Consider the following 16,257-nt stretch of genomic DNA (forward strand, 5'->3'; position numbering starts at 1 on the left):
TCTTAAAAGAACAAAAGGGCCTTAAAATCAAATAATTCAGAGAGTGCATTACTTTATTACTTCTCATTTGCATTATGACATAACTTTAGAAGATGGTCTTTCACAAGTCACTGTCAGTCATTAAAGATTTAGGGTTAATACTGCACTAAAAGCTTGTGGTGAATCATTATGACTTTTCTTGATTACCCTTAATAAATTTCATCATTTTGTTGATCTTTTCAGCTCTTGAAAATAAACTGATCACAAAAATCTGTGAGAATGTGTCTGAAGCCTACATCAGAAAAGATAATGTTTTATCTCTGTCTCCAAGTCCGGAATCTGAAATTGCAAGTGAAGATATTAATAGCCAGTTACCTAAAATGACTACTTCAGAGATTTATGTGCTCCCTACAGCAGGAATTGGTTACCCAGTAAGTAAAGAAGTAACAGTTATCAAATGTTTTTAAAAGATGTGTGTCTTTGTTTGAATTCAAATACTCTCTATTTCACCATTCACCAGTCTTTTAATATGCAAATAATGTGTCATTTGGCTAGAACAAAAGATTTGAACAAAACTTTTAAAGTTACAGTGAACTTATTTGTTGAGAACAGAAGCTTACAGAAGAAAGAGGGTAATACTGTTTCTTAGTTGCAATACATGCCAACAGTCCTCATATTTTTTGTAGTTCTTATTGATCTTAGAAGTGAGTTTGCAATCTTACAGATACGTCTCTATTGAGGCACATACATAGTGTATAAGGCATTTCTTTATGTCCAAGCTGATTGTTAGTACAATGCTTCTTGTCGTGGTCACGCACTTTCCAGGTGTTATTAAGCCTTCAGTATTCTTTGGCTATCCACATCGAGCTGTCCTTCTAGGACTCCACATTCATGTTACTCTTCGTTCTCCAGCTTTAAATTCCTCCTGCCCTGCATTGGGGTTCTGGCCTCCAACACGGTGCTGCTGCACAGATGGACGGGACAGGTGGAGTTTTAATGCAATAGATAAATATTTTCTGCATGTGTGTATCACCTTCGTTGCCTTATTAGGTTTTTGGTATTTTTCAGCCACTATCTTAGCATCAGAGTAGGATATTTGTCACCTTTGCAGTATATCAGCACTAACTCTCTAGGGTGTTTTTATTGCTTTACCTAAAAGTAGTCAATGATAAAAACTGAGCATTGTTTGCCCCTATAACCTGTTGAGTAAACTATTGAAATATTTGATGCATAAACCTCTGTGGCTACATGGAATGGATATAGCAGACCATGATACTGGTATTTAAATATTAAGTGAATTGAATACCAATTGGAGCTAATTAAATATTAATGACTTATTGTAGAGGAGTCAATGGATTAGCCAATATTAATCCTTTGGCTTATTGTTTATGTAATATCATTCATAATTAAATAGTTCACTTTCAAAATTCAGTTTAATGTCTTTGAATACGAGCTCCCTCATATTCATAGGGATCACTCACTAGGTGTGATTGATTTAGGTCTGGGGCTTGTAATACCTTCAGACAGATCTGTGTGACACTGAGAGTCAATTTTGACATTTTGTATCATTAAGAAAAATAAATGTAAACCTGGATTTATAGATGCTGACTTTATAAAGTGTGTGATAAGGATCACAGATAGGATTACTTCTAAGTGATCAGATGCTCACACACTTGGTTCTGGCTGGCCATGGTAATAGTTAAATGTTCAAAACATTTGGAATTACCATCAGAAATAAACACAGCCTTTTTGTAGACCGGGAGAAGAAATGCCATATGCAAAGGATTGGATGAATTGTCTGCACATTTACATTGCACCTAGACTTCAATTTTCAGAGTCCCAGTGACTCTGAAGAGTTTTCTTAAACTGACTGTGTGTGTCAGCAGTGGCCTGTAAATGGGAAGATACGGACTAGTATCAAATACCTTCCTATTCTCAGTAGGTAATCAACATGTGGGATCAATGCAGTCATTTGTACTATACTATACTAAGATCCTTGTAAATCTTCTTGAATATACTAAAACACTAGAGAGGCAAATTTTTATATAATAGTCTTAATTTGAAGAGCAGGGTTGGCTTCTTAACACTTCTATCAAGGTAAACTCTAAAATTTTAGATTAGCGACTGGCTGTTAGCTAGAAACAGGAAAATGGGTGATTTGGCACTTGGCTTGATACAGGCAAGGACACCTCTATGAGACAATCTTATTAATAGGATGTGGTTCCCATAACACAAGTTTTGGAAATTTTTGCTATACTCAAGGGATTCCACATCTAAAAAGATCTTTGGAGAAGCATAATATGCATGTGTTTTTCTATCAATAACAAGTACCCTGTTCCTCCTGCCTGCCATTTTCCATTTCTTGACAGATTAATGATGTCAGATCATTCCCAGTGAGTGTACTAGATGCTAAGAAGTGCTGATTTACCCCAGAGTTCCTTCCATTTTTTTTTGGTTTATTTATATTACAGACTAATTTTGCTTCATGAATGAATTCAGCTTAGTGACAAAATCGAAGGCATAACTTTGCCTTTTCATTCAGCTCTCAGAGTCACAAAATTATGGTCACATACTGAGTAATCACTAGAAGGAAGTCCGAACTCGCCTGCTGTTAATGGTATTTTTTCACATGTTATTTAGCAAAAGTTTCCTACATAATTCTCTCATTTTTTTCTCTTAGCATCTGAGCCCAGACAGAATTTTAAGTTGTGAGATTTTGAATTCTTTTGCAGCTTAGTCCACCACAGACCAGATATACTGAGCCACTGCCATCTGCTCAGGATCACACTGCAACCACCCCTGCTCACAGAGAATCAAGATTTCCTCTGCTGTATGACATATCTGAAATCAGACCTGAGAGTCCAGTTGTCAGTCCTTTGTTCGATGTAACTGCTACTGAAGATCACCACCTAACTGTGTTGCAAGCACAGGCAGGAACAACCCAAAAAGGTGAGTATATAAATACTGTCCTTGGATAGCAAGTCTGCACCAAAAAAAACCCCCAATGAACAAACCCCACTCCCTCCCCCAGTGTAGTTACTAGATTTTATCACCTTTTGTTTTTCTGGGTGGTCTATCTACAGACATCACACACAATGAGAGCCAGATTTTTCAAACCTAGATGACAAACAACCCTTGCCTGCCAATTGTGTGCTTAGGTATTTAAATAGCAGCTTGGTTCTTACATCAGGCAGTCTTATTTCAACCTGATCCTGTATTTGTTTAGGCCTGTTGAGGTAACTCATTAATAGAAATGGAATTCGGCTACAAATTTGAGAGGGAAATATATATGCCCAGGCACTACAAGAAAGAAAAAAAAAAAAAAAAAAAAGGGTGTTCTTCTTACTGTAGGAGGCACCTCTAGGGTAACGTAACTTATCCCCAGAATCCAAGCTAACTTTTACTGATATACTTTCAGATCCAAGGTGCTTGGAACCTATGACACCAGGGGATTGTCGGGACTACGTGGTAAAATGGTATTATGACAAGAATGGCAATTCTTGTGGCCAGTTCTGGTACGGAGGTTGTAATGGTACCAACAATAGATTTGAAACAGAGGAAGAATGTCGCGAAACCTGCGCTGATAGATGAATAAGTAAGTTGTCTCCATCAGGTCCTCCCTTCAATCACCTCTTTTCCAGGCTAAAAAGATTTAGCCTATTTAAATGTCTCCCATACTATACATACATATTATATAATCTTTTATACCTGTGATCAACCTGGATATGTTTGTCTGAACCTTTTTGAGATGATGGGACCAGAAGTGCACTTGATAGTCATGGATTTATACAGTGACACAGTGAGGTTTTCTATTTTGCTATTTCTTATCTTACAGTTTCTAACATTGTATTTGATTTTTTGACCATTACTGAAATTGGAGGTGATGTTTTCTTAGATCATCATTCCAAGACTTCATCTATAGGATGACCTGAGAACCCATCATATTATATGTGAATTTATGATCATTTCCCTCTTGTGTATTATTTCGCATTTCCTTTTCCACTCACAGCCTACACAGTCAATATCACAAGATTCTTCTGCAATTTCTTGCAGTCACCCCTTTTCTTTACTACTTCAGAGTAACACAGTATTCTCACCAACTTTGTCACCTCACTTTTTACTCCCTTCTCTAGATCACTTACAACTATCTTGAGTAGGACATCCTCCAGTAACTTCTCTCCACTGACCATTTATGCCCTTTACTTTGTTTTATTCTTTTCACCACTTACTTACAAATTAGAAGACTGTCCCTCTCAAACCAGTATAACTTTCCTTTGGGGAGAAACCTTATGTTTTGGAAATCCAAGCAGATGATATTAACTGCCTTAGGTCCACGTGCTTAGTGAGTGAGGCATTGACTTCAGAGAGGTTGCTTATCAGTAGTGCATAACTTCCTTTACAAAAGCCATATAGCTCATCCCCAATAATTGTATTAAATACTCTATTTCATCTTTCAGTACAGGAAAATTCTATTGAACTGCAGTGCGTGTTTTTCTAAACATTTCAGGAAAATTAAACAATTCCTTATTTCTTCTAGAAAGGACTGCTGTTTGGAGTTTTTAAACCTGGAAGTCCATGTGTATTGAGAAAACTGACTGAGAAGAATCCAAAATGATATGTTAACATGAATATATTACTACCACATTCTACTGCTTTACCCATTATGGTATTCATATTAACTAGATTCCTGTATAACATATGTTATCTGCAACACCATAGCAATAACTTACAATCACACATACACACACATGGGAACATGCCTTTTCCCTCCAAATTTATATTAACTTGTTACTATTACATGTGGCAATGATGAGATCCTATTTTTAGAATTAAAATGTCAGGAGTTTTTACATTTAGCATTTAATGACAGAGGTCTCTTCGTCTCGTGGAAGAATAAAATATGCTCTGGTTTTAAACAAGAGTAAGTGGTTCCTGAAGTTAGCACTCTTAATATAGCATTTAGAGACATAAATTAAGATTACCATTAATTAGAGTACTTCTTTGGAAGGTAAATACCACAGCTATAGGTAATTAGAGGGTTCCCCCCCCCCCATTAAAGTGCATTTGGATTAACATCAATATAACCTTTTCAATTGTAAAGGTAGGTCTTTCATTCAGAATTACATTAAAAACAGGATTCTTCATGTTCTTTAGGCTAGTCAGCACATTTCAATTTCTCAGGGCCTCTGTGTTAAAGAAAAAAAAGTTATTTCACTCTAATATATGCTATTAAATTAAAAAAGGGAAAAGCACTGAAAGATTTATATAAATGTTTACTTATATCCTTTTTTACTTTTAGCCGTAATCCCACATGAATGTATTGTTAAAACTGAAAATGATAAGCATGTGATTAAAATGGAAAGCAATACCTGATAAAGAGTCATGCATTGTTATTTCTTTGCAAACAAAAGACTAGTATCTACACAGGCAGTATGGACAATCCTTGATATGTTTAAACAACTGCTTGCACAATTTTCGCCCCCCCCCCATGTAACCATATTATAGCATGTCCCCATGCAAAATGAACTTGTTTGCAGAAGATGATAGGATGCAAACCTAATTCTATGGAAAGATGTGCTTGAAGTACAGTTTAAAAGTTGTTTGTTGGGTTTTTTTCCAAAAATCTGGCCTTGTTAGTGAGTTTCAAATTAGAAAAGAAAAAACTGACAGCAGCCCCCAAAAAGCATCCTGCTCTTATTATACTCAGAACTAACATGATGATCACTCAAAAAAATCCTGATGGCACAATTAATTTCTGTGTGACGTGGAACAGTAAAACTCAAGGACGCTACCTTGTACTATGAGTCCTGTGATATCCTGAAAATGAAGAGACTCAACAGTGTAGAACAAAAGTCAAGCTGTTGAAATCAAGAACTAGTTTCCTTTCACAGAAAAAAAAAAAAATCAAAAAGTAAAATTTGTCACAACTTTTAGTAAGTCTGTTAGGGATCTTTGCATCAGAAAAATAAATTGCTTCAAATTATACAACAAATTATATAGATGGGATCTTGTGATAAAATCAGCTACATATAAAGCTGGACATAAGCAGCAAATAAAATAAAAGGTCAAAAGGTTTCAAGCAAACAAACTGCCTACTAGTGGCACAAAAAAGATTATGGAAAGAATCAAACCACTGCTCAGTAGTAAAGCCAGTGCCATCATACCAAGAATATCAACGCGCTGGAGACCTTTAATAGTGAACAGATACCCAAAACAAGAGAGGAATAAACACAAAGTTTAGGGAAAAAGAAGAGTAAGAGAGATGAACACAATGATGCTTTCAAATTGACTGGAAACAGTAGATTCTAAACTTAAAACATCATACTAAAATATAATGTTAACATACTATCAAACCTGAAAGATGTATTGAGAGACTTTTTCTCTAGGCTAGGTCTCAAATCCAGTATTCAGAATTCATTTCAGTTAGATGACAAAGGCAATGTAAGAAATACTAAAACAAAGAGGCAGTGCGAACATTTTTAAGAAAAAGATTAGCACAAAATATGACCCTCAAAAGAAGAAAAAAATCATCTGAAGAAAAAAAAGTCACCATCATCACCCCCCATCCCAAGAGGACCCTCACCCCACAGCAGCCTGGAGTCAGTAACGGTAAGTGTCACATCCTACACTTCAGCAAGCAAGTTTTTTAAGTTGGAGGCATAGCTAGATAATGAGAGAGAGAGAGAGAGAGAGAGAGAGAGAGAGAGGTATGTAGATACAGGGATAGAGGTACATATCCAGATGAAGATACAGAGGAAAGATCTTTTCCTCCAGAAAAGATGGAAAATTTGCACAGTTAAACTCTACTGTAGATTACCTTATGGAGAGCTGTCAAAAACCTCTGAGGGTAACAGGTTCCAAGATCCACTTCATTTCACGCCTGCCAGGAATATTTTAGGTTTAGCTGCTCCTGGAAACCCACAGCAGCAAAGCCCACTGGAAATGCAGGGAAGTCTAGGAATTTGCAGGATCTTTCACATCTGTTCTCATCTTCTGTGCTTGGGCAGTTGCTTCAGGGATGGGATTAGCTGTTGTGTTCAGTTCCAGATCTCCAGACAGAGAGAGATGTCTTGTTGAAGAAATACTGGAGATAATGAATTTGGGAATTTAAGTTATGGATTTGCAATTGTATCTTCTGTAATGTTTAGTGCAAAACTTCTTTCTGGTAAAATTGACAAGCTTTAATAAGTACAAATAGTGACACTGTTTGCTACATAACAATGATAAAAAAAAAAAAAGCAGTTACTCTTTAAGATGTATGCAAGGAATCTTCTCAATGCAATCAAACCAGTATAATCCAGAGAGTCACTGCTTTCTTTTCCATGTTCAGGCGGAGTTGACTAAACCTTTTGTAGCAAAGAGGCAAAAGTGAAGGCTATAAAGGGTTTTTTTAAAATTGTATTTTGTTCAAATCAGATTATCCTGAAATAAGCATCCTTTTCTATTCAGCTCTTTCTGTGAATCCCCAGACTGCAAACTCTGGATGTAGGCTCTGATATTTAGTAAACCATGAAAAAGCACATAAGTCCCTGCTGAAAGGACACCTCTTCTCTAAATGTGTCAGCAGTGACTGGCAGCGGTGGCTCCTGTGTCTCCTCACCCAGCTCTGAATCCTCAAGGGTGTCCTGCGTCACTAAACCAGGAGAGGGCACCTCTTGCCAAGTGTCCACTGCTTTATTCTCGAGTTGTGTAAAATCATAAAACATCATTACTAACTGAAAGCATTACAGTTTCCACTGGCAAACAAACAAACCCTTTATTTACATCACAGGCTAATTTTAAAGGCAAGAATAGTTTTAATCATGAAATCCTTAAATCTTCTGCTAGACGAGGCCAAATTCTATAAACCTAAAAGCTAAAAATGGTGGCGAATAATAGAGGCTTTTCATTTCTATAGAACTGATCGTTACAAGGTGAATTCTTTTTCTGACATCCTTGCTTCTAACAATTCAGAAAAATACTTCAAAAATTATCAAGAAAATAGTACCCCATCTGCTCATCGTTGAACAGCAGCAGCTTTTCACTTTGAGAAACTACCAGTCTCTGGCTAACAACTATCAAACTGAATTCATCTTTTGCCTTAACCCAGTTCAGTCACTGCTGGTCCCTAGGGCCCATTCAGAGTGTTTAATAACACTGCCTGTTCATTGACCGTCCTGCTGTCTGCACTCCCCCATTTCTTCTACATCTTCAAATTTCCTCTCTGTCACCCTAAATTGACTGCAGATACACAGCATTTCCTGCACTGCAGTTTCGAACAGCCTCGGAAAACTGATTACATTTCCTCATTTGGAAGTTGCTGTCAAAGACATTGCTTGGGTGGGGGGGGAAGGAAAAAAAAAAAAGACACTACTGATAGCATGGCTGAGACCAGCATCCACTTTTTTAAAAGAAAGATTTTATGGGCAGTATAGATTTATTGCAGCGTTCCTGCACTTTTCTTGCTTAGCAACTTTCTTAGCTCTGTTGGTGCCATCTGTACATACAGCACATCTTCCTCAAGGCTTCCAAAGGCATCCAGCTCACATAGTTCAAGTTCTCACAGGTAACTCAATAAATTTTTTAACATCCTTTATTAAAAACAAAACAAATAACTTCCCCATGCCTAGTGAAATTCTTTACGGGCAGGTGTGTGGGCTGGGAAACCCCAGCTCTGCCTGCAAGTAAAGCCCCTTTTCTAAGATCTCCTGACACATGAGATACAGTAGCTCAGCACTGAGATCTTTGACACCCTCATTGTCTACTGTTACTCCTCCTGCAGCTTCCTATTAAATCTCCTTTATAATCAGTTCAGTCTCCTCAGACCTACATTTTCCCTGTCCAGTTGCAGAGCTCTTCCAGCTGCTGCTGAAGCTGAATCTGCAGCAGATCAAGGTTTTGAAACTGCAAACGTAAGCAGACATCTCAGCTATCATACTTGGTAGCTAGACAATGCACCCTTGCGTTCATCTTGCGCTATTTAGTTGGAGAGTTAACTGAGAGCTTCAGGCAGATCCTTACGGTTTTGCTGGTGCATTTTACTTACACAAAAGTGAAAATCCATTTTGAAATTTAAAGTACAGACAGCCTCACACAGAAATGTCACTTCTGTACACACATTTACAGAAGACGTCCTAAGCCTATATTGACTATTTTCAGGTTTGCATACAAAATATAACCAGCTCCTTTTACAGACTGGCAAAAACCATCATAGTTATGGCAGAATTATAGTTTTCACTTATGCCTCTGTGCTAACATGTCTCCACAGTGAACTGTTTCTAGGTTTTAGCACACATTTCTGTGGGAAGTGCTTAGATTAAAAATGAATTGAACACATGAACACGGTTCTTTTCACAAAAGCACAAGCTAAACTAAAAATCATGAGGATCTCACTATCTTTTCAGAAACCTCTCCCCAGAAAACCAGCAGTAAGAGCTGTGGTCTCAATCTGCTTAGTTGTTTCTTGCATTTCCTCCAGCAGCGGGTGCCTTTGCTCTCTCATCACTGATGACCTGTGTCCTGTCTAACACAACAGGGCTTACTGCTCCGCTTGGTGATTACTAACCCCTTACAAACCCCGCTTCCCAAATAAACCTGGACCTTGTTAGGTGACTGCAGGGTTTCATGGTTTCTACCCCTTTCACCGGCCCTTGGATGGCAAATTATAAACAAAGCTATTGGCAAAGCACTGGAAAATGTTCTTTGTGATTTACATAAAGATCCATCAGTTGATGCGAATATTTGCTGAACATTTCCATCAGTTAACATGTAACCATGTAGAACACTCAAAATTCTTGAAAAATTGTAGGAGATGCTGAAAAATCAGCAGATTATCTGGTCAAATTTATGTTCAGAAATGCTTTTTATATGCAAGACAGGAGAAGCAGTATCAGGAGAAGTGAGCAGTGCATGAGCAGAAGCATACAGCTCTGATTTCTTTAATATAAAGTATAGGAAATGAGATTATGAAATATATGTCAGTATTAAAAGAAGGCCTTCTGTTTAATTGATTATTAACATCTCTAAAACAACATGGATAAAGCAGCCAACTAATCTGGCCAAAAAAGCTAAGCAGAAAATTTGTCTTTTAATTCTTATTAAGAATAGCAGAGGAGTAAAAACAGCACCTACAAGGGAAAGGTATAATGCATGTTATGCTTTAAACTCCTAACAACCCCATTACCCTATAGTTACACACTGAATCTCAGCAAAAACTACATTCTAAAATGTATGAGTATGCAGGAAATATAAAGCATGTTAGGAAAGAGTGCCAGTTGGAAAAAAAAGGCATAAATACCAAATCGTAAACTCAACAACACAAGTCAAATCACTCAGGATAACCCTGTAATTAAGTTATTAAATACTCAATCTGTATTCTGGAGTGAGATAGAGTAATTTCATAACTACCCATACAATTACAAAATGTGTTGTTATAATTTATGAATCACAACGTTCCTTCATGAGGTTCAGACAGAGCAATAAAAGATCCCCCCAAATGAACAAGAAATGAATCTGTGATTAAGCAGCAAAAACCCTGAAGAACTATAATTTATATTTAGTTAGAAGATTGTGTGGAGAGCGGGGCAGGGGACAGCTAGCAATTTTTCCATGGAAAGCAAATAGCTAGTAATTCTTCTGAATTACCATCATGACATAATTGGCAGTTTCAGCTACTCCTTGTTTCATTCAGCGCAACTCCCTAGTACATCGTGTTTTCCCAAAGGATAGCTTCTATCAGTTTTAACTACATCATAAATTAATAGGTAAAATATATTTCTGCTGACCAGAAAGGCTGTATTTTCCAATTAATTCAGGCATAATAAGATTCACCTATAAAATCTGGTTTTGAAAATGAATATTTTCATAGCAATGAACCTCAGAGAACTACAACTGGGACTCCACCAGGCTGCGTGCCCCATAACTGTGCAGATTATAAATTACTTGAGGCACAGGCTGCCAAAATACACAAGCCGCTGTAATAAGCGGAAAGCGTCCTGACGAGGGCTGTGCTGGAGGCAGAACTGCGCTCTGCCTGAAGGGAATATCACATCTGCAAATAGAAATCTTCAAGTTTTGTTCTGGATAAACAGTACAATATAATCAACCAAAGTCACAGTAATCAATGGGTATTTTAGAGCAGGTACGTGAACTTGTGTGAGTCAAAACCATTCTTTGAGGAGGATCCTTGAGAACTGAGTAGTCACATGTCATGCTTTTTTGAGCTTTTTTGACACGCTCAGTAATGTGTTGGACTTGTTTACAATTCATAAGCTGGTTGAAACTTTTCTTTTTAAGAGAAGGAAAATCACCCAACAAAATTTTCCTTCACTAAGTTAAAAGTCCACATCAGTAATTTAGGTTAACATGGAGTAAGGATGTTGTACTGGTCCCCAAGTCAAGCTTTACAGAACCTGTCACGTCAGTGAAAAGAAATCCCAGCATCTATAACCATGCAGCTGCAGTACAGGGCCCCAGCGACCACAGCTTTATCCTACAGTGCCACCAGGAGGAAAACAACAAAATGCCTCCCTAAAACAAACAGCAACACATCAAAAGGTTTTTACAAATGATATGGAATTAACAACCTCCAAAACTCAGCTCAGCAGCAGTAGCTGGTTGGGGACTTTTAAATCACCTCTTAATTCATCTCACAAAATTACATTTTGTGTACATTACCAGAGCTCTGAACTGGTGTGCAGGGAGGTGCAAGGAGGTCTGAGACAGGAGTAAAGACTTTGATCTCTGCTTTGGGATGGTGCCTCGATGCACCCAGCATGACCCCTCCTGGATACTACCTGTGGTACAAGCTGAACTACCTTCCTACCATCCAGTCAGCTCAAACTAGCAATGCTCCACCAACACACCCGTTCTCTGTAAAGCTTTCTCACCTTACACCCCTGAGAAGGCAGCTTCATTCTGTGAACATCATTTCACTAAATTCCTTTTTTTTAAATTGGTATAATTTGTACAGGGAAATATTTTCACTTTTACGTATCTTACACTGTTTTCTGTAGCATCCTATTCTGTAACGAGAGCCCCTTCCAGCTTTTGATAGAGCCACATCTATTAATCAAAGAGCAGCAATGGGAGAGGGCAGCGTTAACATCAGATCTAGAAGTTACTTGTGATATAAAACTCATTTCATCGCATCAGGATCATTCTCACTCTCGGGTGTGTGTTGACCTTTCACACTCACGCCATGTTAGTAGCACACCTTGGTCTCCACCTGTCCTCAGACACTCTACTTGCCAGCTGGTTATCATAGGGTGGCAAGTATTTGTTTGGATGCTTCCTCCTGTGGGTCTCGATGTAAAGTGTTTGGATACTGACTGTGCTGCTTTAACTGTGCTTGCTTTAACCAGCTTCCTTCCTCCTCTAACACGGAACAGATGTATTTGTGAAACGGCAGTGAAGCGCTAAATGTCAGCATAATGCTGAACCGAACATCAAGGGAAAGTGTCTCCTGCCTTGTTGCATTTGTTTGCTGTTCTTTATGTATCTGCTTTTTTAGGAATTACAACAAGTGATTCTTAAGCACTGGCCTTAAGTCAGGCACAGGTGCTGCAGGCAGCACAGGCCCCTGTGAAGACACTTTATTACTTCCACATGGGAAAAACTGTTTTGGATCTTGTTCTCACATTGCCTATAATAATTTTTATGGCATTTTTAATAGCAGCTACCTGCCAGATATCAGAGATTAGAAGCTTTTGTAACAGACAAAGGAACTGTGCCAATACCAGAGTTGACCTCCTAGCTCTGCACACTGAGGAAACATGATCTGCATGTTCAGCAAGCAACAGGCACAACTATTGTACAGGAACAGAGGGAGAAGGGAACCTTTACACCCATAAAACCCAGCGTGCATTAACCAGAATACAACACTGGAAGGAGGGCAAACTCAACTTATAGTTAGTCATTTATATGATGCAGCAGAACAGTCCCTTCCCCACGTGATGGAAATAGTACACACTAGCATTGAGCTAAAACAGAGCAGCCTAACTGCCCTTTCTATAAAATGGGACATATAAAAGAGCTGTTTTGTGTAGTAATATTCGGAATGATAAGCAGAGCTTCCATGATACCACTGTTCCTCTGGAAGGAAAGGAAGAAAGTGAAAACGCATGAAGGATGAGATGGGCACAAGACAGCCCTGCCGGTAGTCAGGCATGGGCTCTCTGGGCTGCAGAAGGGAGCCAACTGCAAAGAAGCAGCAGGGACCAAGAGGACCTGGAGGAGCTGAAGAGAACACACGCAGGTGGCAAAACATGTCCCTGCAAAGGTGACAAAACATTTGGGGATTGTAGGATAACTCAGGTAGGAAAAGACCACAGAAGTCATCTAGTCCATCCAGGATGCCCACTCAAAGGAGAGTCAGTGTCACGGTTTAAAGGTCAGACAGTCAGCTACAAGGTTGGATTGGGTTACTCAAGCCTCTATGCTCCTGCATACAGGCAAATATCTTATGAAAGTGAGCCTCATCCTCAAACCTGACCCTCTTGAACAGCCCAAAGCTCCTGAGTGCAGTCGGGGCAGTCAGATGAAAAGACCTGGGCAGGCATTAAATAGAGAAGGGGCTGCCCAGCAGCAGGGAGTACGAAGGATTGCAGCTGACCAGGGAAAACCCACCATGAAGGTGTTCCCTTGATGAGATGCCTCAGCTGGAACAGATGTTGGAATTCAGTGGTCCAGGCAGCAGCATAATACAAAAGTGTAAACTCAAAAGCGCTTGTCCTCTCCTTCAGTCACGGTAGAATGTCTCTGCTACTACTGACTGATGTATCGGCATGGGACATCCACATTCCCCATACTTGCATTTTTTTTTTCCTATGGTCGTCTTAGAGATGCTACTTGTACAGCACATAATTATATGTTTAGAACACAAAATAGTAGGAGGTCCAGCTGAACGTATGTAATTAACCTATGTTTAATTGCAAAAGCCATAGGACCACTCAACATTTTCGGTTCATTTATATGTTGCAATAGCTTTCTTGCTCTCTCCCGGGCTGAGGCATCTAGCCCACAAATATATTTGGCTAATAGGACACAGCAAATACATCCTTTTTCCAAACGTGATTTCATTTTTTTCATGCTGGTAAACATTTGTAACAGTTTCCTCATTTTACAGTGATGTCAGCAGTAAAATTCCTAGATGCTACATGTAAGAGTAACTCATGCTCCCTCCCCTTCTTTGAGGCTCACGAGGACTGAGTGTTCAGGGTGGCGTCCTGCCACTAGTACATATGGATCTTTTTAAAAGCTTTGCTGAAAATATACATGAAATCCACTACTCTGACTCCTCCAAAAAATATTCAGCACTACCGACACTCTCCGCTGCAGGACTGATCAGTGTGGCAAAGCCCAGATCAAACCAGAGAGCCACCACACATCTATAAGGTATTGCTTTTCAATTGGTGTGGCTGAAAGCTCCTTGGACAAGAAGTGCTGGCTAAAGCATGGAGTGGCGTAATTGCATTTGCAATGGGATTTTTCTGCAACTACAATAGGATTATGTAAAATAATAAAGGGTCAGTGAATCTAACTCACTCTCATGGAGAAAGTGTAGTTGTACAGTGATTAAGAAGACACAAATGCTACTTCCATGATGATGGTTTTAAAGCAAGAAGCTACAGCTGATGCATGAGACTTCTCCCACTGGGACTGGCGTCAATTTGTGAACATTCTGGTCTACGTTTGATAAGACAACTGCATTTACAGATCATGAAGCTTACCTAAAATGAAGACACCCAATGCATTTTGAGCAACATTTACTTGAATGAGTCTGAACAAGATGCACGAAATGCAGCTTTGAAAGCTGACAAAGGTAAAGCTCATAAAGCCCAAGAGAGCTGACAGGGAAATCCTTTAAAAGCAGGATCCTGTTGGTTAGCCTGACAAACGATGTTCTAATCTGGGTAAACAGACACTACCTCTTCTCTGCTAAAAACTGGGGTAACATTGACAAATAGGAACAAAAGGCTTCTTTGTTCACGTTGAAGCACTGCCAGCTTCTGAACAGAAGAGTTAGCTTTTCTAAACGGTGTTTGAAAATTGGTTTTAGACATGATTACCCTACATGTCCTTGAAACACTAATTGTATTTCAGTTACAATTTCAACAGAATCCACAGCAGAATATATGAAACCTGCTGTTTTCAATGGTAAATGCTCAAACCACTGGTGCTGATAAAGCATGCTTCTGTGCTGGGAAAATTTCAGACCCTCAGGTGGGATTCTCAAACGATGCAATGCTTAATCCCTGCAGCGTGCTCACATCTAGGAAGGATATGGGCTCCAGTTTACAGCCACCTCCTCCACTTGCAATAGAATAGCCAGAGAACAGACATTTAACAATGTTGTCATACTCCTAAACTTAGTAGAACTAGGAGTTTGCAGACAAAATTCATTAAAAAAAAAATAATTACAGAGACATCTATTTGTTTTGATTTCTACCAAGTACACAGGACTTGGCCCTAAATTAACATTTGTCTTAAATGTTATGCTCTCCATCTGCAGAGGCAGGGAGCAGGAAGACAACACTTAACAGCACAGCATTCAGGTGATTCCTAGTTAAGAATTCACATGGGACAGTGAAAGGAAAAAAAAAGTCATAGTCCAAGGTTTGAAAGGTGCAGGGTACTAATGCGCATTAATTTGTGAGTCTTTTTAATCGGTTCTTAGACAGAGGAGGAAGAGTCAAGACCTTGACTACCTGAGACCATGCAGGATAAAGAGCTGTTGGGGAACACTGAAAACTCAGGGTGGAACCAGGAAGCAGCAGCAGCAGGAGGTTGATCCAGTTCTTCAGGTGACTGGAGTCACTGACAAAGCTCCTTTCCTTGCAGTGGGTTAGGATTTTACCCTAGGAGAGGAAAGAAATCAGAAGAGGGCAAGGAGTTGCTGAAAGCCAGGTTAGAAATCCAAAGCAGCAAATCAGACTTTTTGACTTCAAGATGCCCAAGTGATGGGTTAACACGCGCCATAGTTTGGTTCTGTACAACTGAAAAACAGTACCCTGCAAACTTAGGTACCTACTCAAGCAAAGTCCTAGAGTTTAAACGAAAGCAGCAAGCTGTCCACACCAACTTTTTAACAAACATTTCTGAGAAACTCACGTCTCTGTTCAGATCTACTTAATTTGAAACTCTCTTGCCACTTTTACAAAAGACTGTTCACCTCTCTGTGCAAAAGCAAGAAGTTAGATAGTGACTGTAGCAACACTTAACAGACAACGGGAAAATTCATGTTTCTTCTAGAAGAACATTCTACATAGAATTTCTTTTTCTCTAAGGAAAACATTTTTC

At 38.9% G+C, this 16,257-nt stretch overlaps 1 protein-coding gene across 3 annotated transcripts in view; it reads left to right on the forward strand.

Moving 5' to 3' along the window:
- COL28A1 (collagen type XXVIII alpha 1 chain) overlaps window positions 1–5,356 on the forward strand; it is a 114,526-nt gene extending 109,170 nt beyond the window's left edge. For all 3 annotated transcript variants that reach the window (XM_068405316.1, XM_068405315.1, XM_068405314.1), the window contains 4 exons: window positions 223–410; window positions 2,712–2,928; window positions 3,398–3,574; window positions 4,517–5,356. In XM_068405316.1, coding sequence (XP_068261417.1) covers window positions 223–410; window positions 2,712–2,928; window positions 3,398–3,570 — 578 coding nt within the window. In that variant the 3' untranslated portion in view covers window positions 3,571–3,574; window positions 4,517–5,356. The remainder of the gene's footprint in view (window positions 1–222; window positions 411–2,711; window positions 2,929–3,397; window positions 3,575–4,516) is intronic.
- Window positions 5,357–16,257: the final 10,901 nt, after the last annotated feature.

The sequence above is a fragment of the Nyctibius grandis genome, chromosome 7 (genome assembly GCF_013368605.1).
Source record: "Nyctibius grandis isolate bNycGra1 chromosome 7, bNycGra1.pri, whole genome shotgun sequence".
NCBI lineage: Eukaryota > Metazoa > Chordata > Aves > Nyctibiiformes > Nyctibiidae > Nyctibius > Nyctibius grandis.